Below are 27,363 nucleotides of genomic sequence, written 5' to 3'. Positions count from 1 at the left end.
GCTATTACAGCCCTGCCACATGGTGGACAATCTTTTTTAAAAAAAATATTTTTATTAGGGTATTTGCAAGTTTTTATTATAACAGCGACATAAACATGGTACAATAAGCATTTCCACCCCCATCTTCACCCCCCCCCCCCCCCCCCCCCCCAACAATAAGAAAAAAAAAGTCTGCATCCACCCCCCCCCCCACCCCCCCCTGGAATTCTGCTTCTGCTGACATTTGAATTTTCCCCGAGAAAGTCGACGAACGGCTGCCACCTCCGGGTGAACCCGAACATTGACCCTGTTAAGGCAAACTTCATTTTCTTGAGACTGAGAAACCCAGACACGTCACTAACCCAGGTCTCTGCACTTGGCGGCTTTGAGTCCCTCCACATTAATAAGATCCGTCTCCGGGCTACCAGGGAGGCAAAGGCCAAGACGTCGGCCTCTTTCGCCCCCTGAACTCCCGGCTCTTCCGACACTCCAAAGATCGACACCTCCGGACTCGGCCCCACCCGTGTTTTGAGTACCGTGGACATTGCCTTAGCAAAACCCTCTAAGCTTCGGGCATGCCCAAAACATGTGGACATGATTTGCTGGGCTTCCCATGCACCTGCCCTCTACCCCAAAAAACTTGCTCATCCGGGCCATTGTCATGTGCGCCCGGTGGACTACCTTGAATTGTATCAGGCTAAGCCTGGGACATGAGGATGTGTTAATCCTGTTTAGGGCATCTGCCCACAAACCCACCTCTATCTTTCCTAGCTCGTCTTCCCACTTGCCCTTAAGCTCCTCCACTGGAGTTTCCTCCGATTCCAAATGCAGGACAAAATCATGCTGCAACTTGACCCTGAATCACCTTTCCCTAAAATGCAGTGAGATGTATTTATGTTTGGAAGATCTGCTGGGTTTGGAAATTTTCCAGATTAAAGGCATTTTGTGCAGTGAAACCACGAAAGATAGCAAAGTTAGATTACACAGGATCAACAGAAAGCTAAATAGATACAGGAATTAAAACCAAAGAGAAAATGCTGGAAAATCTCAGCAGGTCTGGCAGCATCTGTAAGGAGAGAGAAGAGCCAACATTTCGAGTCCAGATGCCCCTTTGTCAAAGCTCAGCTTTGTCACCATTACAACCGTACATACTCATCAGGGCGGCACGGTAGTACAGTGGTAGCACTGTTGCTTCACAGCGCCAGGGACCCGGGTTGGGTCACTGTCTGTGCGGAGTCTGCACATTCTCTCCGTGTCTGAGTGGGTTTCCTCCGGGCACTCCGGTTTCCTCCCACAATGCCGAAAGACATGATTGTTAGGTGAATTGGACATTCTGAATTCTCCCTCAGTGTACCCGAACGGGCGCCCTAGTGTGGCAACTTGGGGATTTTCACAGGAACTTCACTGTAGGCAATGTATGCCTACTTGTGACAATAATAAAGATTATTATTTTTAAAAACGTGCCACTGTAGCACCTACTTAAATTGTACAACCCAACTGTATCAAGAGTCAAATTAAGGAAAGGCAAGAAGTTTAAAAAAAAACTTAGCTCAGACATGGTTTATTAAATGTTACTTCTAGAGAAAATTTCCATAATTTTTGCTCCTCAAATCTAATAAAGAACAAACATTACAATGCCGACATTGAAAGAATCGTACTGCCAGTTCCCTTTTTAAAAAGCTACATTTCTGGCATTTGTTTTGACAGTTAATGTTAAGATAAAGTTAACATCGTACTTAAAACAAACATTTCCATCAAAAAAACCACTTCATTTTAAATACAAGCAATATCCCTTGAAAGAGCGATCAGACTTTCAGAGAGATAATGGAGGATTTTAAAAAAAGATACTGGAACTATACACTCCAAGTCTTAACCATATATAAAGATTTGAATTCTATAACTTTACAATACAGAGTGCTGCCCATTGTACACTCATTCACTGTCGAATTTGATGGAATTCACAGACATGCCGATGGGCCCTCCCCGATAGTTTCCACGCTTTTTCTTTGTCTTTTCATGTCTGAAGGATTTTCCTTTTGTGAATTTTAAATCATGATTAGCCTTTTCACCCCAGTCTCCTGACGCTCCTCTCTGTAACACAAATTATCAATGCTTAGGACACGGCAGTGACGAGGGGGAGGGGTAAGTGAGAGAACCACCGACAAACTTCAGGAAATCAATTCAAGAACATTGCAAGAAGATATTGAAGAACTGTAAAGGCAGAAAATTAAACTACACCTCAGTTCACAAAGATGCCAGAATTCGGACCTGCTCAAAACAAATTCAAAGCCCAGGTATCTCCACGGGCTACGAATTAAGTAGAAGAGATAATAAATTACACAACTGAAAGAACTTGGCTGCGGTTCTAATGGGATCTGGTTGGACAGAACGGCCGAGTTGCCGGACAATTCTTCGTGGTTCGAGCTGTCTTGTCCCTCTTCTCATAAACATAGCCCCAGGTCTCTGCTAAACTCTGAGTGTCAGGCGACTGTGGGTTGTAGTAGGGACAGCACAGTGCTTAGCACTGCTGCCTCACGGCACCGAGGTGCCAGGTTCGATTCCAGCTCTGGGTCACTAGCCGTGGGGAAATTTTACATTCGCCCCGTGTTTGCGTGGGTTTCACCCCCACAACCCAGAGGTATGCAGGGCAGATTGGCCATGCTAAATTGCCCCTTAATTGGAAAAAATGAATTGGGTACTCTAAATTTATTTTTAAAAATACCGAGGGGTGTCGTTTTAAAAAAAATTTAGAGTGCCCAATTAATTTTGTCCAATTAAGGGGCAATTTAGCGTGGCCAATCCATCTACCCTGCACATTTTTGGGTTGTGGGGGCGAAACCCCGCAAACATGGGGAGAACGTGTAAACTCCACACGGGCAGTGACCCAGAGCCGGGATCGAACCTGGGACCTCGGCACCATGAGGTGCAGTGCTAACCACTGTGCCGCCCCTCCTGTGGGGTGTAGTTAAGCCTAGCCTGATGCTACCCTCAGTTGACAGCCACATTCTTGCATTCGCATGCAGATCGACGAGACAGTTGCCAGCAGCAAGAAGCCCTGGATAATTTACCCTTCTCTATCAATGCACTGCTGCATCCCAAGTCAAATCAAGAAATGGCACAAATCGCTTTTTATTAATTTTAAAAACTTATTCATGAGATATAGGCATCGCTGGCTGGGCCAGCATTTGTTGCTCATCCAGAATAGCCCTTGAACTGAGTGCCTTGCTACTAGACCATTTCAGAGGGCATATGCAGACCAGACCTTGTAAGGATGGCAGATTTCCTTCCCTAAAAAGACATGAGTGAACCAGATGGGGTTTCATGACAATCAACAATGGTTTTGCAGTCACCCTTTGACTAGCTTTTAATTCCAGATTTATTCATTGAATGGTCATTGAACTCTTCAGATCTCACTATCTGAAGTGGTGGGATTCGGACCCAAGTCCCCAAAAGTTTATCCTGGGTCTCTGGATTACTAGCCCAGTGGCAATGCCACTACTTCACACTAGAATTAATCCTCAATGGTTTTCATTTCAGTCCATCACAAATGGCACTTCAAGAGCATTAATACCTCATATTCGTTTTCTATTTTAACTTTAGAGTACCCAATTCAGGGGCAGTTTAGCGTGGCCAATCCATCTATCCTGCACATCTTTTGGGTTGTGGGGGCGAAACCCACGCAAACATGGGGAGAATGTGCAAACCCCATACGGACAGTGACCCAGAGCCGGGATCGAACCTGGGACTCGGCGCCGTGAGGCAGCAGGGCTAACGCACTGCGCCACCGTGCTGCCCTAATACCTCATATTCTTACTGGCTCTCATTGTGTGACCCGAGAATTGTAAATTCTAAAACGTACTCTATATGTCACTATACCAATTTTATTATCCCCCAGCCCTGAAGGCAATTGTACTTACAGCAGCCTTGGATTGCATGGTAAAGACCGCATAAGTTCAAACAGAAAATGGTCAATAAATTCACTAGTTGGAATAAATTGATGGTGTAAATGGTTTTCCTCTAGTACACATCTGTGGGCCAATATATGATATTCTCTTACATACGGTCAGTGATTACCTGATAGTTACTCCTCTCAGTGCAGTATAGGTCATCACCAGCCTGTATATCATCCCATGCACTGGAAACAGCCCTTGTCACACAAGTAGTTTGCTGATAGATATACCAACCACTAAGGATACCACTGCTTATTTCTGTGCAGTTAACAAACTAATTAGCTTTAAACCATACAGGATTGCTCATTCATAGCATGAAACTCAGAGCCTTGACTGAATCCAGACCTACCTTTGCATTGAATGAGTTATTTGAAAAGCGTGGATCAATTTCAACTTCATCTTCTCTTACTCTACGGAAAGGAGTATTACGTTGAGGGCTCTTTTACAAAAGAGAAAAACAGGGAACAAAGCACATTAACACATGTTTTACATTAAGGGCAACTTCCACCCTCCAATTCATGAATTCTAAAACTAGAGAGATTTAATTCAGCGAGCAGCTGTAGTGACAACGGATCCTGGTGCCAATGCTCAGCTGAATGTTTGCAGTCGCCCCTCTAATGACATGATCCACAAATCCAAGAGAATACTTCAATTTACATTTTTGCGAGATTGATGCTGCACTTGAGGCAAATCAAAGCAGAAAGCAGCACCTTGCACATTTCCCCCTCGTTTATTCCCATGTGTGCTTTGCAGATACATAAAACTACACCTACGATAATGAGATTAATACCAAAGCAATTGGCTTGCTTCACACTAACTAGATCAAGTTTAAATCTCAAATATTCTAAAATACACCATGGGAGCAGTGCATCAACAGCCTATATCCTTAATTGTTTGATTGAAAAAGCACATTCACAAACAAAAAAATTACAACATTTTGGCCGGGAGCTCACTCAGAATGGACTCAGCAATGAGCTAATTTTATAGACGTTACTTACAGGTTTCTACGCAAACCCATTAGCAAAAACCCTGAATATCATGTCTCACCAATTTAAATATACACTGTTAATGACCGGGACAGGGACAACAGGACACAGATGCTCGGATGGGGATTGTATAAAAAGGGGAAACCAGTCAGTCCCCTTCACGGTGATGCTCGAGATCTATCTGGGCAGAAATGCTGAGACTGTGCTAGTGAATCCTGCAGCACGGTTGAAGATGCCCCTGCATGTGGCGCAGTGGATAGCACTGGGACTGCGGCGCCGAGGACCCGGTTTGAATCCCGGCCCTGGGTCACTGTCCATGTGGAGTTTGCACATTCCCCCAGGCCGAGAACAGAAACTGTCACACGATGGCCTGGCTGGAATCAATACTGGCCGTCTGCAAGAGCACTCAATAATAATAATCTTTAATGTCACAAGTCGGCTTACATTAACACTGCAATGAAAGTTACTGTGAAAATTCCCATAGTCGCCACATTCCGGCGCTTGTTCAGGTACACAGAGGGAGAATTCAGAATGTTCAAATTACCTAACAGTACGTCTTTCAGGACTTGTGGGGGGAAACCGCAGCACCCGGAGGAAACCCACGCAGACACGGGGAGAACGTGCAGACTCCGCACAGACAGTGACCCAAGCTGGGAATCGAACCTGGGACCCTTGAGCTGTGAAGCAACAGTGCTAACCACTGTGCCACCCACAGGTTAACAGAAACTCGTTATTGATATATGGACTTTGTGATTACCCACTCACATTTACACAAAAGGACAAGCCCATTCTATGAATATTTAACACATTTCCAGACACCGGTGATCAACTTTGCAGCAGGACGAAGGACAGACAAAAGAAACCATCAGACTCCACAGTGAGCTCATTGCCGAGGGTGTTTCAGAGGACAATGTGCCTTGATTGAATCACCCTGGATAAACAAGAGTATTCTGTTTTTTAACGAGTTGGGGTCTGGATTGGACAAAGGCCAGTTGTGGGTGTACATCTATGGCCCAATGCCCAGTATAAATGAAGGAACATCGGAACAGATCTTCAGTGATAACCTGGGAGACCCCCAGGCACAAGCATTGCAAGAAGAAGGGACCGCGAGTTTCGAAGCCCAGAGATGACATCCACGTCGAGTGATCGTAGCCTGGCCAGCCTCCTTCACTAAGTGCGGGTAATAACTAGAGCTCAGCTTGTGAGTCTGAGGCATACTTTGTGTGTGTGAGAGAATTGTGAACAAAATTGCGTTAAATCGTGAACCCGTTTTGTCCTTTGTTCATCTCGCTTTTGATTCATACACTGGTCAAACTATGAGATTTTACAGATATAACAACATATAACAAGTCCAGCCCGAGTGAGTCTTCACGAGGCAGAAAATCAGCAAAATAAGTAATAATGGATCAAGAAATTATTAATGCTACCTTAATTCCAGGTATCAGCTTGGACTGTAATGTTTGCTGAAAGAGAATAAATTAAGCGTCCCATGTAGTATGACAATCCTGAAGAGATCTGAACCATTTTCACACAAGCTATAATCTCATGATTAAATGCACCGAAAGCTACAGTAAAGCGAGAACTACAATTTATTCTTTCTAACGTGCGTCACCTTTTTAGTTTTTGGAAAGGTATTTGGAACTTTCGCTTGCAGTTTCTGGTTTGCTGGGGTCAAATCACCTTCGCCGTCCACATCTTCAGACGAGGACGAACTTTCTCTTTTCCTCTTGGTATTTACTGTACCTGAGACAATAAGCAATCATAAACATCATAAGAGTTAGCCGGGAAATCTGCACACAGCCAGGGATGAGGTCCCAGGTCACAACAGGCTCAGATTAAACTGACTCAAGAGCATGCTACTGCCGTGTGAAGCTCATGTTAAAACAATCGACCATTATTCAGCAGGCATAGTCACTGGATAGATGAAACCACGCCAAAATTATTCTCGTGTTATGCAAGCATGACAGAGAATTAGTAGACTTCACAAGTCAAACTAGAAGCATTTAAGGAGAACTGGGTGATGCAGACCGTTTGTCTCTATTGTTGGGTTTTAAATTGCAGGACAATCATTTATCGATACTCCTGAGGGTTTCCACGTGACGGTCCTGGGAAGTGTCTTAAGCGGTTGCTCACTAGATCACCCGACAGATGAAATGTGCAGCACAGATGCACCATGCGGAGCTCTTCAGAAGAACTGAAACACACTTGCTGGGTGAGCACCAACCTAACATTTTCCTCCTATTGGCCATGGGACGTGTTCTGAACAGTGCCAATATCAACCAGCAGATGTACCCAGTCAGTGGAACATGATCAGGAGCCTGACTGACTCTTGCACTCCCTAGATCCTGGGCAGCACGGTAGCATAGTGGTTAGCACAATTGCTTCACAGCTCCAGGGTCCCAGGTTCCATCCCTGGCTTGGGTGACCGTCTGTGCGGAGTCTGCACGTTCTCCCCATGTGTGCGTGGGTTTCCTCCGGGTGCTCCGGTTTCCTCCCACAGTCCAAAGATATGCAGGTTAGGTGGATTGGCCATGCTAAATTGCCCTCAGTGTCCAAAATTGCCCGCAGTGTTGGGTAGGGTTACTGGGTTATGGGGATAGGGTGGAGGTGTGAGCTTGGGTAGGGTGCTCTTTCAAGAGCCGGTGCAGACTCGATGGGCCGAATGGCCTCCTTCTGCACTGTAAATTCTACAATTCTACGAAAAGCATTGAGGCCAACAATTACATGTAAACTGCAGGTCTGGTTGAGACCTGCACCTATCTTGCAAACTTAAAGTTTGTAATACTTCAGACCACACCAGAAAGTGCAATTATCCACTGAACCACCAGGGGAGCTAGCCCAGCTCCTCCCTATTGTCTGATGAATAAACAGCATCCATGCATTAAATTTACAAGTTGCCACAGGAAGTTCATTATTACAGTAGACAATGAAATGCACCCTTACATTTACTTACATACGAGCTAGGAGGAGAAGTGGGCCATTTGGCCCCCCGAGCCTGCTTCCCCATTCTATTAGATCATGGCCGAGCCTGATTGCATCCTCAACATCAGGATATCCCAAAGCACTTCACAGCCAATGGAGTATTTTTGATGTGCATTCACTATTGTAATGTAGGAAATGTTGGAACCAATTTGCCAACAGCAAGCTTGCACTGACAGCAGTTAATGATAATGACCAGGTTAATCTGCTTCAGTGATGTTGATTGAGGGATAAATATTGTCGGGACATCAGGGAAAACCTCCCTGCTCTTCTTCGAAATTATAATCTTTATTAGTGTCACAAGTAGGCTTACATTGACGCTGCAATGAAGTTACTGTAAAAATCCCCTAGTCGCCACACTCCGCGCCTGGTCGGGTACACGGAGGAAGAATTCAGAATGTACAATTCACCTAACAATTGGGACGGGCTGATTTTACATCCTGCAAAACCAGCCAGTGATAACGGATAGAAGACGAGGCCCGCTGAACCAAATACACGATCCCTGCGTTCAAATGTAATTCTCGGGACTTGTGGGAGGAAATCGGAGCACCCGGAGTAAACCCTCGCAGACACGGGGAGAACGTGCAGACTTTGCACAGACAGTGACCCAAGCCGGGAATCGAACTCGGGGACCCTGATGCTGCGAAGCAACAGTGCTAACCACTGTGCTGCGCAATCTTTGTTGTTCACCATCTTGTTCTGAGAGAGCACTGCCTCACTACCTCAGTACTCCACCAGAGGGCCAGCCTAGATTTTTCCACTCAAGTTACTGGAGATGGGATCTGACGGTCTTACGGTTCGGAGACGAGGATGCTGCTAACTGAGCCATTAGGCACATTAGGAAGACCTGAGCACACAAACAGTTGTTGCTGGCTCTTTTTTGAGAACTCAATGGCAATCAGCCATTTCGCACCCAAAGGTGAAAGCTCAGTCAGCATGGCAGTGGTTGTTGTTAGACAGCCTGGTGAACTTTGTGCTTACGCCTCATAAAATCACGTCGCCCGACTGATTGGGGTGCACAGCCTGATATTACATCCTGCAAGACCAGCCAGTGATAACGGATAGAAGACGAGGCCCGCTGAACCAAATACACGATCCCGGTGTTCAAATGTAATTCTCTAGTTGTTTTCCCAAACTGGTTAATGGATGCAGCCACGGTGGGGGATGGTATAAAATTATGAGGGTTATAGATAGAGTAGTCAGGGTTGCACAGTGGTTAGCACTGTCGCCTCACAGCACCAGGGAGCCGGGTTCAATTCCTGCCTTGGATGACTGCCTATCCGGAGTTTGCATGTTCTCTCAGTGTCTGCGTGGGTTTCCTCCCATAGTCCAAAGGTGTGCAGATTAGGTGAACTGGCCATGCTAAGTTGCCCCCAAGTGTCTAAAGGCTAGGTGGGGTTGCAGGAACAGGGCAGGGGAGTGGGACTAGGTAGGGTGCTCTGAGGGTTGGTGCAGATTCAATGGGTCGAATGGCCTCCTTCTGCAATGTGGGGATTCTAGGTAGAGGGATCAATGACCATTGATTTAAGGTGAGGGACAGGAGGTTTAGAGGGAATGTGAGGAAAAACATTTTCACCCAGAGGGTGGTGGAAGTCCGGAACTCGCTGCGTGAAAGGGTGGTGAAGGCAGACACCCTCGTAGCATTTAAAAAGTATTTAGATGTGCACTGCGATGCCAAGACAAACGGTGCTATTGGCAAAGTGCTGGAAAATGGGATTACAATACTTAGGTAGTTGTTTTTGACCAGCGCAGACAAGATGGGCTGAAGGGCCTTTTCTGTGCTGTCAACATTTATGACTCGCAGGAGGGAAGCAAGAGAAGTCATGTTAGCACCTGACAGGTGGCCATTTCTGGAAAGGAGACAGCTAATTAGACACTTGTAGTCCAAGCTCAAATATGAAGAAATATGTTTGGTACTGTCGGAGGGTTAGCAACCAGTGTGGCAGGAGAGAGTAAAACCGAGGAGCGAGAGAATGCTGAACATATAAAAACATGCAAGGGGAGGAGGAATAATTGGTTTACCCAGTTATCCTTCGTATCTTGTGTTCTGGCTGCTGCTCAGGATCACGGAGTTTGGACGTCTTTCAGAAGTTGTGAAAGACACGGATAGTACAAATGAGGCGGGGCTTCTCATGCAATCACCTGAAATCACCCGTGTGAGACTGGCCCATCAAAATGCTACAAGCATTTTGCTTTAACTTGACGCTAGCAAATCAATAGCAAGAACTTATCAGATGTGAAGCCATTTGAACCCAACTTTGGCTTCACCCAGCAGCCGACCTTTCCCACCTCACTTAAGCTTCTCGATTAATTAACAAGTGACAAGACAGACTCACCATTTACGGACCTGGCATTGCTTTTCTCATCCTCTTCAGAGGAGCTATCTTCAGAGCTGCTCTCTGCTGTCTTCTTAGCCGCCATCAACGGTGGCGTTCTCACATCGTTTGGCTTTCCTTTTGAGTTCTCTTCCTCAGACTCCGAACTTTCCGAGCTGCTGCTTTTGGCTTTCTTGGCTGCCGAGTTTGCCACACGTGGTGACGGAGCGGCGACTGCTTTCTTGAGTTGGCCAACCGGAGTTTTCAATTGAGGTTCATCGTCGCTGGAAGTTTCATCAGAGCTGCTACTTTCATTTTTATTGGTCACCGCCGGCAATTTTCCTGTCCCCGTCACCAATTTTGCTTTCCCCGTCACCGCTGGGGATTTCGCTTTTGCAGCCACTGCAAGGGGCTTTCCTTTGGCGGGAGTCTGCACCTTTGCTGCAGGTTTCACCTCCTCCTCGCTGCTAGAGTCATCAGAATCTGAGCTGCTGCTGTCGTCAGCAGCAGCCTTGGCCGCTGAAGTATTTTGCTTCCCCAGTTTCACAGGCACTGCAGCTGATTTAGCAGCTGGATGGAAAGGAGGAGCAGCCGTGTTCTTTTCATCAGAATCACTGGAGCTGTCACTTTCTGAACTGCTCTCTGATTTCTTTGCTTGAGCCAGTGCGGCTGCTTTAGATGCGGGCTTCACAGCTTGCTTTAGTGCGGGCTTGGCGGCAGCTTTGATTGTGGAATTCGCAGCTGGTTTTGGCGTGGATTTAGCCATAATCTTTGCTTTGGGCTCTTCTTCAGAACTATCAGAATCTGTGAACATTACATACATAGCTATTAATCCACCACATTCTCTGAATAATAAGGAATTACAATAAGCTGATATGCTGGAAAACAGCCACCATTTTGTATGTAGCCAAATGGTTGTTGGACTAAACGGTGTACTCTGGTTTCTAGGAATCACAACTTGCCAACTCAAAGACGATACTACCACCGGGCCCAGTCCGACAACTACAATGTTCCTTTATAAACAAAAATAAGAATGGGAGTTACTATGAAAGTACAAGAACGAAGGGAACAACACAAAAAATTGAATTTATATTCAGGTGATATTGTTTTAGAGTTACTTTGACCATATATTATTGGTCACGACAGCCTGAGAACAGAGGTAGCATAATGCGTACATCGCTGTGAATCAGCTTAGATGGTGAGGTGAACCAGGCTCTTTGGAATGGACTACGACGGAGCACACACATTGGGCTCTCCTACTTATTGGATAGGTTTTCTTCTTCAGTGCTGGAATCCACAACAAGAGATAAAACTTGGTTTACGACCAACATCCCCGTAGCACTTAGGGGCTGCACAGCAACAGGCAAGCTCCTGTATAGACCGGGATACGGTGACACCGTTTAATTATGTGCGCACTGTAAGAATTTAAAGGGACTGTGTAGTTAATTACATTGCCCACGGACTCCGGGAACTTAATTTCTCTCTATCTCCAACCCAAAACATTGGGCAATTGCGAATACACACTGGTAATACCTTAGAATCTGCAATTCTAACCATACAGAAATATTCGACTTAGCCACATGGCAAAAACTGATGCACAGCAATGCCTGGGCAGATTGACATCACTTCAAGGTTTCTGCAGCTGATGGTTGATTATAGGTTCCATGGAGGAACAGTAACTGAAGTGAGGAAAACATGCATTAAAATAATCCTAAAACACCATGAAACCCAAAAGGTCTGTCAAACTCAGTTACCCGGCCATTGATTAATTCTGGCAATTTGGTGAACTGATGCTATCACCCGGAATTAAAATTTGATCGTGGCAATATTTGCACAGGTGCACCAGAAAGGGGGATTAAATTATTTATTTTTATTCATTCACAAGGCCAGCATTTATTGCCCATACGAATTGCCAAGTAGTGGTGTTCCACCTTCTTGAACTGCTGCAGTCCATGTGCATTAGTACCACCCACAGTAATGTTAGAAAGGATTTTGAGACAGTGAAAGAACAGTGACACGGTGCAATTTTGCGACTGCCGGCAGCAGGAAAGGCGGCGGGGGGCGCAAAATCTCTTGAGAATTGGGAAACCCGGTGAGATCTCATTTCCAGATTTTCCACATCCCTCACCAGTGACGTAATGAGGCTCACGCCCCCCCCTGCACTCTTCATTGAAACAGGGTTAATTTCCCCAGCTCTATGGTCGAGCGGGGGATATGCTGAGTCATGAGGTTATAGATTGTGGTTTTATACTATTAAGTTGGTGATCCCCAGTACCTCATGGATGCAGTTTTGAGTGGCTAGATCTGTTTAATTTAGCACAGTAATGCTCCACAACACTCTGGAAGGGTAACTTCAATGTGATGGTGGAACTTCAGCGCCACAAGAACTGTAGAGTGATCACTCCTATCAAGGCGGATGGACATTCAGCCTTCGCTCCGCTGATCGCTCATAGGAGGGTCTTGTTGGGACGGAAGTCAGCTTCTCCACCCTGTGCTTCAGCTTGGCAGGTGGGACCTGCTGGGTTTTTTGACCCTGGAGAAAGTGAAGTTTGAGCCGAGAGGGGCAAAAGAGGGGTTCTACAATTTTTGAGGTTTGTTTATCACGCACTTTCGGGAGCAGGTTGCCGTTGAATGCTAAAAGCGGGGGTGGGGCTTGTTTTTAGTTTTTGCTTTACGAGTCTATGTTTTATATTGAAGGTTGTTATGGTGAACAAAATTATTTTTAAAATATAAAATACTGTCAGGCGCATTTGTGACAGGTGGTTTGATAGGGGAGGTCAAATAACCTCACCACCTGCCGGGGACTCAATCCAGCAACTATATTGTACAGGAGTCAGCCAGCTTGGTCAGTTTGACTGAGCCACTCTTGGTGATGGGCATTGAAGTTCCCCCAACCAGGGCACATCCTGTGCCCTTGCCACAGTGTTCAACATGGAATACTGATTAATCAACTGAGGGGTAACCAGCAGGAGGTTTCTTGTTCCATGTTTGTCCTGGTGTCATGAGACTTTTTGGGGTCTAGTGTCAATGTTGAAGACTCCCAGGACAATTTCCTCCTGAAATGTATACTATTGTGCCACCACCTCGGGTGGCTCTGTCGTACCAGTGGTACAGAACATACCCCAGGGATGGTGGTGTCTGGGACATTAAGGTATGCGTCCATGCATATAACTATGCCAGGCTGTTGCATCACTAGTCGGTGGCTCGCTCACCTTTGGCACAAATCCTCACATGTTAGTAAGGAGGACTTTGCAGGGTTGACAGGGCTAGGTGTGCCGTTTGTCAATGCCGGGTGGCTTGTCGATTTTAATTCCTTTCTTTAGGCTTCATAGCAATTTGATACTACTGAATGGGCTCGCCAGAGGGCATTTAAGCATCAGCCACATTGCTGTGGAGCTGGAGTCATAGGTAGGGCAGATCAGGTATGGATGAGTAGGTTTTTACGACAATGGTCTTGGAGTCAGATTAGCTTTTAATTCCAGGTCTATTAACTGAATTAAATGCCACCAGCTGTAGAGAGTGGGATTAACCTGGGCCTGTGGAATACAAGTCCAGTGATATTACCACTGTGCTCCCTGTTTGACTAAATTGTCAATGCTTCAGAGGCTTCAGGGCTGGATGGAAAAACAAAGTCCCAACTGCCATTGTATTTTTCTCTCTCGATATTATACCATACAGTACACGAATGCGAACATTTGGGGACATAATTATGTTCCATGTTTAAGTGGCTACAACTGCATTTACCTAAATGACAAACTGCAGAGTGCAAATGAAAAAAAAAGTCCCATATCCACTCTTGGAAGCTCAGACGTGCCACTTCATTTTGACAGCAGGACCAGAATACACAGCTAGTTTCCCTGACTAATACAATTTCTTACCGGACTCACTGTCAGAACTGGAATCTGCTTCCTTGGCTGCGGTTTTCTGAGCAGCCGCTGCTTTCGTCTGTAGTGCAGGGGCAGGCTTCGCTGGGGTAAGTTTGGCTGTTGATGAAAAAAAAAATCATAGGCAGTCAGAGACCCAGCAAGGTACATAAAGCTCATGGCCTCTATCAGGCTAAGTGTGTTGGGATACAGCAGGGACATGGCACAATACGCTACAATTGTTAAATCCAGTATCTCAAAGATTGGCATCAGAAAAGGGGCCTATGAAAGCTACTGGCCTGTAATAAAAAACCTCAACCGTCCTCGAGGAGTGGAACCTGCTAGGTCGACAGTTAACTCCAGGCCACGCTACATGCGGAGTCAATATCCTCTGAAGGAGCCTAACAATCTGTGATAACAATTGCAAAAAACTATTACTTCAAGGCGACAGCTCACGGCCAGCTTCCCAAGCCGACAAGGATGGGCAATAAATGCAGCCTTGCCAAGGCCACTCAAATCCAGAGTACAAATTCCTCACTCCCTGACAGCAAGCCAATCACCTGCTTTAATTGCACCCAGAAAGACAGATTATGCGAATAAATATTTCACTCCAACTTTCAGAGGAACAGGATTTGACGGAGAAACCTTTTTAAAAACAGGCTGGACAATAATCTCCAAAATGAAGACACCACTGCTCACAATTTGAAACAATCAACACCAACACTTACTAGCTGGCTTCATTGGTGCCTCCTCGTCAGTACTGCTGTCTGAGCTGTCATCCGACGAATCACTGCTTTTCCCTTTAGCAGATGTCACTGGTGTCTTCTTGCTTGCAGCCGCTGCTGGTGCCTTTTTGACCGCAGGTGTCTTCTTGCCCGCAGTTGCTTTTTTATTCTGCTGCGTGGGAGGCGGTACTGCATTGTAAGCACCTAACAGGGAAGAGGGGGGGGGGGGGCGCGAGACGGGAGAGAGAGAGACCAAGGCACACGTCAATGTTTTGGGTTGAGCTTTCCCCCTTTCTGAAAGGTGCCTAATTCCGGTTGGACAACCTGACATCTATCCAAGTGCTTATTCTACAGCAAGCTCTGGCAGGATATTGAACCATGAGGGGAAGCTGCATGAATGAAGAGAATGATTCACCATTCAGCCACAGCTTGTCCTCAACCAATTTCCATGCACAGGTCAATCCTCTACATCATAAATTACTACTCACTATATAAACACTGTTTAATCCGGTAATTGCACATTCTATACCGTCCAGTGGAACACCAGAACTTCTGTTTTCAATGTTATTATCACCTAGACAAGTTCAGATGCAGGCCTGTAGTTTACAAATGTAGCAATTACAATAAGGAATCAGCTTACTTTTTATTTGTGGATTGGAACATTTCCCCCTCACCTGGCTTCGCTTTTGTTTTTACAGCTGGGGCCTCATCATCTGAGCTGTCAGATTCCCCTTCACTGCTTGAGCTCTTCTTTGTGCTGGCTGCTACCGCTCTAGCAGGGGTCGCAGGTTTTGCTTTCACTTTTCCTGCTGCTGCTGACACAGGCTTGACAGGCACAGCCGCCTTGGGAATCACTTTCTACACAGGACAGAGGAAAAAAGGGAGTGGCTGCAATTAGGAACTATTGATTTGCAACAGAATTCTCCTGAGGCATTGCTCCTGGAGCAAGTGGAACACTTCAACAGCAATGCCCCCAGCTCCACCCCGAAGCTTTTGCAAACCGACCGAGGTGAACAAGGGCAGCCAAGTCACAAAGAGCGCTGCACATAATAGAATCCCTACACAATACAGAGAGGCCATTTGGCTCATCGAGTCTGTGCCGACCCTTTGAAAGACCACCAATCTCCTACCCTGCAACTTCACCTGAAGGAGCAATTTAGCATGGGTAATCCACCTAACCTGCACATCTTTGGACTGTTAGAGGAAACCCACACAGACACGGGGAGAACGTGTAAACTCCACACAGACAGTTACCCGAGGCTGGAATCCTGGAGCTGTGAGGCAACAGTGCTATCCACTGCGTCAACCTGCCGCCCAAACCTGACCTGAGAACTTAATCACCGTTCCTTCATCAGCACCGAGTCATGGAACACCACAGTTAACACCACTTTAGGAGGATGCAGCAGCAGCTCATCCTTATGGAGGGGAATTTCAGGATTTTGTCCCAGTGACAGTGAAGGAACGACGATATGGTTCCAAGTCAGGGTGGTGAGTGGCTTGGAGGGGAACTTGCAGACAGGGGTATTCCCACGTATTTGTCCATGCCCTTGTCCTTCTAGGTGGTAAAGGCCGTGGGTTTAGACAGTGCTTTCGAAGGAGCCTTGGGTGAGTTTTGGGGGAGTAGGACTAACTGTTGATCTCTTTCAAAGAGCTGGCATGGACAGATGGGCCATATCTCTTTCTTCTTGGCCATTCTCCAATCTTCTCAGAGTAACTACCCATGGGCAATAAACGTGATGCAGTTTAAATCCCATGAATTTAAGAACATTCAAGATGTGTACTCTATACAAGGCTTTAGTTATACAGTAATAATTTCTGAGGGCACTTTCTATACATCTATCCGTAATCATCTTCAATGCTGTAGCCATCTAAAATGGCCACCTGCAAAGGACCATGGGAATTGTGCTTAGCTTGGACACAGACAGGTACACAGTCTCTGTGTATTGTGCAGAGGCCAGACTTGATTGAAACTTGCAACCATTAGGAGTCAATCACCATTTCCCCAGGACAATAGAGTTTGAATCAAGGAGTTACAACAGTAGCAGACTAACCGGCACCACTTCCCCTTATTTGGAAAGGCCTAGGTGCCTAGGACAATGGCAGCTAGGACCTGCCCAGCCACCGAGGTATCCGCCCCTAATTGGCCAGGATCAATGAGGGTGATCGAAACCCTATCGATCTCGTGGATCTGGAGATAGGACTGCCCAAAAGGGCGCAAAAGAGGATAAGAAGCCCTGCACACTAGGGCTCGGCCTCTTTTGGACAGGCCTGTGTGCGACCAACTGCAGCATATCAACTAGCCAAGTTCAAGGACTCCCGATCGCTACCTGAAGGACGAGCCCAGCCGAGACAAACCTGAAGACTTCCAACCGACCCACGTGGACACAGATAAAGGCCTTATCTCCCGCACAGAGCCGGTCACCCCGAAGTTAAGTAAAAGTCATCTTAGTTATTAGGTCTAGGTTAGTGCGTAGTCGTGTGTATTATTGCATATAGTAATAAGTCTTGTGTTATTAATAAACTGTATTTGAACTAATACACTAGTTGTGTGGTCATTTGGTCAATATAAGAAACAGCCTGTGGTTCATACCAAAATATAGAAGTCAACAATGCCTACATAATGGGGATGGGGGAAGAGGGAAGGCAGTAAATGTAAGACGGGTAAGTGGGCATCAGAAAGACGAGCGTGTGAACTCACAGCAGCTACAAAGAACACTGAAATTCAACCCCTTTGTTTAAAGTGTAAAAATTATATATGGCACTCTAACGGAGTAACACAGGTCATTGCGACTAATATAAAATTATTTACTTGTGCAGGTGGCTTCTTTGCAGAGTCAGAGTCAGTAGAGTCGTCACTGGAATCATCCTCACTACTCTCCTCGGCTGCTTGGTTGGCAGTTTTTAAAGCTGAAAGTGGAAGACATATTTTGGGCGGAAAATTATTCAGAAGCTACTTGTAAAAGAAAAATGTAATTCACTACAATGTACGTCTTGGACATCAGGCGGTTCATTACATTGGTTATTCACATGCATTAACATACAGGGACTGTAACCCAAATAGATTCCAACCGCTTTATCCCCTCTGCTGGTTATAAACGCCCAGCTTGGTAAATAACAATCAATTGTTGCTACTACCTGGTTTCACAAGGGCTTTTGCAGCTGGTTTCACAGGGGTCTTGCCAGCAGGTTTCACAGCGGTCTTGGCTGCAGTTTTCACAAGGGTCTTTGCAGCAGGTTTCGCAGGAGCGCTTACAGCTGGCTTCAATTCCACCGAACTGTCTGAATCTTCACTGCTGGAACTTTCATCTTTCTGTCTGGCAGCTGGCTTACTGACTGCCAGTGCTTTAGTTGCAGGAGTTGGACCTTTAGCAGAGATGGCTTTCTGATAAGAGTGGGAAGGAGCGGAAAGAGATAAAAATGAAACAATCCTTTGTACTTAACTGAAAAGTTAAGAAATGTTCACAAGAGCCGAATGCCACTGGGCAGAAAAAGAAACTAAATCAAAGGGAATGTGCAAAAGACAATTTACTGTTGGCTTTACCTTCATATTTAGCATACACTAAATGTCAAGGGTTCAGGTTTAAAAAATGAATCATCACATCAGTCAGGATATTTGACCCCTCCCCCATCAAGGAAAGGGGAATAAATAACAAAATAAACCCCTTTTTCAACAGGATTCTGGACAATCTAATTGCTGGGCAGAATTTACAACACAGAAACAGTCCAACTGGTCTATGCTGTTGTTTATGTTCGACACACGCATCCCTCGCGTTACTTCAGCACTAACAACATAGCCTCCTAGTTGTTCACAGTAATAATCTAGTCATTGTTTTTTTTTTAAATCACAGACTATTTATGCTGCCTTAAACAGACATCCACTTGCCTGTGACACTGACATCCAAGAACAAGTAAAGAATCTAGTGATCAGCGTTGAACTTATCTTGGACATTAGGTGAGGATAGGAACAGGGGTGGACATGACCCCTTCAGTCCAATACCATACAAACATTCAATGTAATGACCGCTTCAGGAAAGCATCACAGAGGTAGGCAGCACATTTGCATTTAAGCAAATGATCGCAGGGCCAGTTGTAGAAAGAAGGAAATGAAAAAGAATGGCATGATTTATACGTACATCTATTGTTGGTAAATGATTATCCCAGTCACGGAGATTATGGTTTGAGACATATTCCACTGGCAGCACTACAACACGTGAAAAATCACAATGTTTACTGCACAGTTCGTCATCAGTAAGTCAACTCTGACCAAAGGGTTTGTTATCTGTCCCGTAATAATCATGCTAATTACTTTCTGCGTTCCCGTCTGTGTCGGTTTCTTCTCTTCCTCAGAATCCGAAGAACTCGAGTCTTCACTGCTGCTGCTCTCCTTTGGAGCAGCCTTTTTAACTGCAGGTTTGGTTACCTTGGGCGCCGGCAGCTTGCTCGCTAGAAAAACGATAAACATTAAAATTGTCAGCCAAACAAGGCGGCAACTCGCACTACCTTATTGGCTACAAATCGCTTTGTGACATATGATGCCACACAAATGCAAGTCTTCGAACATTTCACCAGAAAGCAATTTGTTTTTTACTAATGTAATTTCAGGTCAGGTGCCATTTATTCACAAGTGACCATATGTTGGCAGGAGCTACGGTGCATGGCAGTTATGCCTGCTGTTACTCTCAAACAAAAGGCCCCAAGTGACTTCCCATTCCTGCCCTATGATGGACACTGGGAAAGATTACAGCACTGTTAACACCTCTCCGGGAATCAGTTAACTCACGAAGAAAAAGGTTATCAGAAGATGGATTAAGTCGACTTAGTACATACCCTCCAAATCCTTCGATTTGCCCTATTAGACACCCTTGAAGTATTTTGACAGCTTAGTAGATATATTCTTACATGCCATCTTTAATGGCAGCTGCTTGGCAGGCAAGTTACTATTCATCAGCCCTACCCTGGAAACAGCTGCTATGGGAATAATGTTGGCCAGGGCAGTAAGGGTAACTCACTGCTCTTCCAATAGTACAAAAGCATTGTTAACATCGGCTTGAACAACCATTCAGTGCCACATTCAATGGGCAGCACCATCCATCAATGAACTACATTGGAGGGCCAACCTAAATTACATTCAGGACTTTGCTGTAATGTCACTTATTGTCCAGTTGCAGATTGAAAAACTGCAAATCCTCCACTGGTTCAGACTGTAATTGCACTGAGATTAGGAAACCTCCAGCGAGCGATAACTGATCTTATCCAGAAAGTGGGCATGGAGCTGGCTGCGCGGAAAGAACGAGAAAGCAAACAATAGTTTGGCGCCATGGACATTATCTAAGGGACCCTGCTGAAAAGTGCACTTGTAATAAGAGTAACTATGAATATTGATGGAAAAGAGAGACATGTTGCTGCAGTTTTTCATCTTACACTCATCAGGACAAAGCCAAGAATGTCAAATTTCAAATGATCATTCCATTTTACACCACAGGAGAAACGGGTGTGCTGATTTGGCAAGTAGACTTTGATCGGCCGAGGCTTTGCCACGGAGAAAGTTATGGGGAACCATAGCTTTCCAAGTACCTGGGTAATTTGAACCAGATTGAAGGCTTAAACATATTCATTTTGTTTGTAGAGTATGGGTTCTTATTTACGAATGCATATCGCTACCTGCAAATGTGAATGAGCCTTATTACGAGATTGACTGATTACCTTAAATCGGTTGTTAGGGTAGCTTTCAGCACACTCAGGATTGTACAAGTGCTGCCCAATTGCGGAATTACAACTAATAGTAGACTACAAAGTAGTCAGCTACAAATTTATTTTATTCCTGAATGTGCAACACTGCTTTACTTGAAAAGTTTGGCATATTTGGATATACCTGGTTTCTTAGTAGTGCTTTCTTCATCTGAACTGTCCGAGCTATCAGAGCTACTGGAAGTTTCATCTTTCTTTGCCTTTTTTGCAGGAGGTCCATTGAGGACAGGCTTCCTTTTCTTTGATACTTCAGATGTCCTATCGTGATGAATTAAAAAGAAAGGTCAACAATTCAGTGTACATGAGACAAGTAGTTCCACTGCTGAGTTCAGGATAGAACTCCCCAAATTACCTAACCATTAAAATCAGGAGCTCTGTGAATTAGACACCTGGAGGTCTTAACTTGCCAATAGTGCTTCTATTGAATGATCTTCCTGACAGGAAGGACACCCTCAGAGGATTCACCCCAACAGATTTACCAATTATTTCAAATGCAACATGACCCCCCATTTCAGTTCATTTCCATACAACAGGAGATTTGAAATTATTTTTCTGTTCAACATGCAGAAACTTGGGCCTAACAGTGGCTGCAACATAAAACACCCTCTTCTAAGTCAAACGCAACAGAAATAGAAGATTAACTGTTACATGAAACATTGTTTTTAGTTTTTTTTTAAAGCACTTTTCATGTGTTATTTACAAACCATTAAGCAAAAGTCTCAGAGCCATGAGTGGTGGAATATTACATCATCTTATGACATTCTCAATATGCCACAGAGCATTTCACATATGGGCTTGGAAACAGCAGGGGCTTGTTTAGCTCAGTGGGCTAGACAGCTGGTTTGTGATGCAGAACAAGAACAAGGCCAGCAGCACGGGTTCAATTCCCGTACCAGCTGAGAATTCTGAATTCTCCCTCTGTGTACCTGAACTGGCTCCGGAATGTGGCGACTAGGGGCTTTTCACAGTAACTTCATTGCCGTGTTAATGTAAGCCTACTTGTGACAAGAAAGATTTACATGCAGATTGTGCAGTTATAATGACAGCAAAATCGCCAGCATTTGCCACCATGTAGTACACCGATGAAACTGACAGCAGATTCTGGCAAATGCACTTATATAGCAACTACTGCATTTCCAGTGAGTTCCTGCTCCTTCTTAGGATGTGCTGTTGGTGACGTTGCAGATGAAACACTTCTGGAATTGATGTGAACGCCCACTTTAGGTCAATTCCCATGAAAAAAATAATGCCTTGTAGGATGAGGTGAAACTGAGTTTTTAACAGGTGCTAAGTTCATAATAACCTTTTGATAACCTATCTGGCCGTTAAAAATTAAGTGTTCCATTTCTGGAATGTCAAGCATGCAAAAAAATTCTAGCTTCTTAAAACTTTAAAAATAAAGTTCATGATATTTCATTTTCTGCCTTAAGCTTATATCGTATGTATATCGGATGTATACCAAATCTTTGTTTTTGCTGTTTGCAAATGCTCTGTGGCACATCGGTGTTTTTTATGTCCTAGCTTGCCGGCTGTGGGCATTCTTCATTGTGATTGGTTGTACACCCTGCTTGATGATATCACCATTACCGGATGCCAGGGGTCCCCTTGAGCTGGCGTTGGAATCAAAGATATACCGGGAAAGGTGAATTTCACGCCACACACATTGCTCAATCTATGGGGGCAGCTTTGTTTGAGGCCAGGGAGAGCGTCATCACTTTGTCGCTGACTGCGATATCCAGGTCACAGTGAATTACTGTAAAATGTACTGACTTATGAAGGTAATCTTGCCTATCATTTTTAATGTGGTTGTATTTTATAGATGCCTGCTAACAGAAAAAACTGCAGCTCGTTGTAGCAATGGGCAGATGGTTCCCAAGCTGAGCAGCTCACCCAAAGGATGATTCCTCCAACAATGCAGCATTCCCACACTGCAGTCTCAAGTCCTATAGTGGAGCTCAAACCCCCAAAACAAACTAAAAACCATAATTTAGCACTTACTTTACCCAGAAGTCAAAGATCTCCACAAGAGATGGCGACTTTAGATCTGGAACTTTCTACGAAGACAGAAGAGAAAGAAAGATTTGAATGAACAAATTTCAACATTAAAATTTAGAGAAATAGCAAAATAGACATCTGATTTAGAAGTTGCCATATCACATTTACAGAAACTCCAGTGCATTATAATAGTGTGTGTAAAATTTAAGTAGTCTGCATTCCCAGCATTTCATCGTTTAAAAGAACTCAACTCTGAGAAAAGCAGGTATGAGCAATTTTCAGATCAATATACAGGTACTCGAGGATACCGAGGAGATTCGTGACCACGTTGTCTGGACTGCAGGAGTTTAGTTAAAAGGAAAACTAGACAGAACATAGAAAACACAGTGCAGAAGGAGGCCATTCAGCCCAGCGAGTCTGCACCAACCCACTTAAGCCCTCACTTCCACCCTATCCCCGTAATCCAATAAACCCTCCTAACCTTTTTGGTCACTAAGGGCAATTTATCATGGCCAATGCACCTAACCTGCACGTCTTTGGACTGTGGGAGGAAACCGGAGCACCCGGAGGAAACCCACGCAGACACAGGGAGAACGTGCAGACTCCGCACAGAAGGGAGGGGATTGTTTTCTTTGGAACAGGAGATGCAGAGGAGAGACCATTTTGAAATGTATAAAATGTAGAGGAGTCAAGATAAGACTGGCTAGGGAGGAATTTGGTTAGGTTTAGAGGGGATTCAGAGGGTGGTGGGGATCTGGAACCAACTGCCTCAAAGGGTGGTAGAGACAGACACCTTCACAATATTTAAAAAGTGCTTGGATATGCACCTGAAGCGCTGTCACATACAATGCAACAGGCCGAGAGCTGGAAAGTGGGATTAAACTGGACATTTCCTTGACTGCTGGCTGAGAAACTATAGGCCAAGTGTAATTGTTGTAATTTTTCACTTACAGTCCTGCAAATTAATCTCAGCGCAATCACTTACTTCCAGCCCTTTGCGATGATTGCACATGGTGGCTTCAACTCACAGACTGAGATCGAAGACAGGCAACTACTTTCCCCGTCTCCATAACTTGCCCATTGTCAGTCAAGAAGTTTTAAAAAGGAAAAAGCAGGACAATACCGTCCAAGGAGATTAGAACAAAGAAAAGTACAGCACAGGAACAGGCCCTTCGGCCCTCCAAGCCTGCGCCGACCATGCTGCCCGGCTAAACGAAAATCTTCTGCACTTCCGGGCTCCGTGTCCCTCTAGTCCCATCCTATTCATGTATTTGTCAAGATGCCCCTTAAACGTCACTATCGTACCTGCTTCCACCACCTCCCCTGTGTGTAAAAAAACTTTCCTCGTACCTCTCCTCTAAACCTTGCCCCTCACACCTTAAACCTATGCCCCCTAGTAATTGACCCTCTACCCTGGGAAAAAGTCTCTGACCATCCACTCTGTCTATGCCCCTCATAATTTTGTAGACCTAAATTGACCAGGATGTTGCCTGGGATGGAAAGTTTCAGCTATGAGGAGAGACTGTATCAGCTGGGTTTGTTTTCCCTGGCGCAGAGGATGCTGAAGGGGGATGTGATGTACAAAGTATGAGAGGCATATATACGGTAGATCTTTTTCCCATGGCAGAGGTGTCTCAGACCAGAGGACATAGGTTTATGGTGAGGGGTAAGTGGTTCAGAGGGGACCTGAGGAAGCATTTTTTCACCCAGAGGGTGGTGGAAATATGGAATGCGCACTGCCCGAGAGCATGGCAGAGGCAGATACTCTCGCAACATTTACGAAGCACCTGGACGAGTCCTTGGATCGCCGAGGCTTCGTAGGCTGGTAAATGGGATTAACCCTAACAGATTGGCAGTGGACTGTTAGCAAAGACATGGTGGGCCGAAGGGCCTGTTTCTGTGCTGTATGACTCTTTGAAAAGTAAAAATAAAACATCTGAAACACTGACAGAAACAAGTCACAGAGAAAAACATCTGAAAACACACATCAGATCTCCCAGTAAACTCGAATAATCTCAATTATTCTCATTAAGGATTGGTCACAGTAGCAATTTATTAATCAATTAGGTGAGCACGATAGGATGGCTGGATAGGATGAGATGATTGTATAAGTTACCAGACATTTGAAGATTTGTCCGGCCAATGTTTAAGTTGTCAAGATTTTGTCATCCATGGTGCCTCAATCCTTGCCTTTACCATTGCCCTCTCTCCTTATACCAGCTGAAGCATGTTAATGTTTTACACAGCTGCCTAGGATGCCCACCTATCCTTGCTTGGTGTGGTATCTCTGCACACAGAACAAAGCCACCTGATGAAGGAGCTGTACTCCGAAACCTCATGATTCGTAAAAAAAACTATTGGGCTTTAACCTGGTGTTGCAAGACTTCTTACTCCGAACAAAGGACATGGGTGCAGTAACAATCTTATTCCACTGAGCCTTACTACCTTTGTGTACAGATGGGCAAATGATTACACATGTAGAGCAATCCAGTCAGTCCCATTCCTTTCCCACGCTCTACCCCTGGTACGTTGATTTTTCTCGTGCTCACCCAGTATCATAGAATCTGTACAGTGCAGGAAGTGGCCATTCGGCCCAACCAGTCTGCACTGGTCCCTGCTCCGATAGAGTACCCTAACTAGGCCCAACCCCCTGCTCTATCCCCATAACCCCACCAAACCGTTGGGCAATTTAGCATGGCCAATCCATCTAACCTGCACACCTTTGGACTGTGGGAGAAAAGCGGAGCACCCGGAAGAAGCCCACATAGACACCGGTAGGCGGGAGATGTGCAAAACCCATACCGACAGTCACCGGAGGCCGGAATCAAACCCGGGTCCCTGGCGCTGGTCAGCAGTGCTGACCACTGTGCCACCTTGAGCCTCTGAAATAGATTTCCTTTGTTCTGCTTCCACTACCTTCATAGGGAGTAAAGATCCCAAGTCACTACCAGCTGCAGTGTTTAAAAAGTAATCTCTTTTGTGTGTCCTATACAATGTATACAACTTTATTACAATGCACACCCACAGGCACCATCGCACGTGCATTTGATAAGTCATGGGCCGTTTTATTGAGCCTAGGCTCGCCCCTTGGTCCTCTGGAGTGCTAAGCCTACGAGTCACATTGCCACGCTGCAAAGGCGCTGGAGCTAAGCCCCAGGTGGATGACTGGGGCGGGGGAATGGAACGTTCCCCGGGAGCACGCGCGACGGGGTCGAGGTTCGGAACTTTGGGGGGTCGCGTGCGTTCCATCCCTGCGCCGCGTGCTCTCGGGCAACGTTCCATCCCTTGTGCGCATGCCCTCCGCCTCCCGGGCGGCGGTTGCTGGGGACCCGGGCCGGAGCAGGAGGAGGCCGCACGTGGGCAGCAGGGTAAGAACGGACGGCTGTTTAAAAGAGAGAGAAAAAACCCACACTCTCCCCGAATTGCGCGGAGAGGGAGCTCACCACGTTCGACTGTTTCAAGAACTCCTTGGCGGCTTTGTCGAACTTGTTCTGCAGCAGGAAGCTGTAAATCTGCGGGTACAGGTCGCTGGGCACCACACGCGCCTCCATGTTGCGTACGATAACGGCCTCCCCTCCCCCCCTCGCACTCCCTCTCCTTCCTGCGGCTGCGCGGGTCTCTGCCCCCGACCGGATGCGGCTCGCTGCGCGTGACCGGAAGGCGGTGCGGGAAGCGCCGAGCATGCGCGGCAGGGGGAGGAGCTGCTGACCTGACACCATTGCAACAACAACAACAATAACGTGCCCTCTAGGATTTACTTCCCACAGATTCACATTGCAGCCCACAGACTTGTCGATGGCATTGTCACTAGACTAGTAATGCCAAAGGCCCAAGCTAAGTCCAAAGATGTGCAGGTTAGGTGGATTCGCCATGCTTAAGTGCCCAAAAGATTAGGTGGGGTTACGGGGATAAGGTGGGGGGGAGTGGGCTTAAGTAGGCTGTTCTTTCCAAGGGCCGGTGCAGACTCGATGGACCGAAAGACCGAAATCGGGTTTCTATGAGGATTCTATAATGCTTACCAGGTGCAGCTGGTGGAATTTAATTCAATTGATAAATCTGGGATTGAAAGCTAGTCTAAGAGTGGCCTCGAAACATTGTCAACTGACACAAAAACCCATCTGGTTCACTTGGGCATGGGATGCAAAGCAGGCAGACTTACATTGGTTTCACCTTGATTTTACACACACCCCTCCCCCTTCTCTGATCTCTTCCAGCCCGCTGAAATAGCTGCAAGAAATTACAAAGGCAAATGGCATGTTGGCCTTTATTGCAAAGGGGATTGGAGTACTGGAATAAAGAAATGTTGCTACAATTGTACGGAACTGTGGCAAGACCACATCTGGAATGCAGTGCAGTTTTGGTCTCCATATTTAAGGAAGAATATACTTGCATTGCAGATGGCTGGCTGGGACTTCCGGTTGCAGCTATGCTGAGCTAAGTCGCACGTCCGGCAGCTCCCGCCAGAAACGGACTTTTGGGCTCTTTTGAGGGGCCCCAGCGGCATTTGTTCGGCGGTTCCCAGTGTGGGAAGGTGACAGTACAATTTCCCCGTCACTATGGATTGGACCAGGAGTGGAGCGGTGAAAAAAGTAATTCTGGTGCAGCGAAAAGTGCGAGGGAGGAAAGCCAAGATGGCGGTGGGTGGAGGCCAGGCAGCGTGGGCGCAGTGGATGCAAGAGCAGCAGGAGTTTCTCAAGTGCTGCTTCACAGAATTGAAAGCAGAGCTGCTGGAGCCGATGAAGGCTTCGATTGACAAGCTGGTCGAGACCCAGAAGGCCCAAGGGGCGGCGATCCGGAAGGTGCGGCAGAAGGCCTCGGAGAAT

At 45.9% G+C, this 27,363-nt stretch overlaps 1 protein-coding gene across 2 annotated transcripts; it reads right to left on the bottom strand.

The window, feature by feature from the left end:
- Positions 1-1,511: 1,511 nt before the first annotated feature.
- Positions 1,512-26,158, bottom strand: nolc1 (nucleolar and coiled-body phosphoprotein 1). Of its 2 annotated transcripts, XM_072491524.1 has the most exons (14): positions 25,984-26,158; positions 22,544-22,599; positions 20,670-20,803; positions 19,104-19,240; positions 17,933-18,179; positions 17,607-17,704; positions 15,472-15,655; positions 14,801-15,001; positions 14,088-14,192; positions 10,231-11,013; positions 6,528-6,658; positions 6,343-6,378; positions 4,279-4,368; positions 1,512-2,070 (listed from the first exon to the last, which is right to left on the bottom strand). In XM_072491524.1, exons 1-14 carry the CDS (start codon positions 26,089-26,091, stop codon positions 1,912-1,914), a joined length of 2,469 nt encoding a protein of 822 aa, XP_072347625.1. In that variant the 5' UTR covers positions 26,092-26,158; the 3' UTR covers positions 1,512-1,911. The 2 variants fall into 2 exon arrangements, with proteins under 2 accessions (XP_072347625.1, XP_072347626.1); XM_072491525.1 differs by lacking the exon at positions 6,343-6,378.
- Between the last annotated feature and the right edge of the window lie 1,205 nt (positions 26,159-27,363).

The sequence above is a fragment of the Scyliorhinus torazame genome, chromosome 28, assembly GCF_047496885.1.
Source record: "Scyliorhinus torazame isolate Kashiwa2021f chromosome 28, sScyTor2.1, whole genome shotgun sequence".
In the NCBI taxonomy this organism is placed as follows: Eukaryota; Metazoa; Chordata; class Chondrichthyes; order Carcharhiniformes; family Scyliorhinidae; genus Scyliorhinus; species Scyliorhinus torazame.
This window is presented reverse-complemented; position numbering and strand designations above follow the sequence as displayed.

Bases quoted from the DNA above. Each gene is read 5' to 3' on its own strand.
- nolc1 (XM_072491524.1), bottom strand. From the start codon at position 26,091: ATGGAGGCGCGTGTGGTGCCCAGCGACCTGTACCCGCAGATTTACAGC. The intron at 15,002-15,471 runs GTGAGGGGGAAA...CTTCCCTGTTAG, and splicing joins AAAAACAAAAGCGAAGCCAG to GTGCTTACAATGCAGTACCG. The intron at 4,369-6,342 runs GTAGCATTAATA...CTTTTGTAAAAG, and splicing joins AGCTGATACCTGGAATTAAG to AGCCCTCAACGTAATACTCC.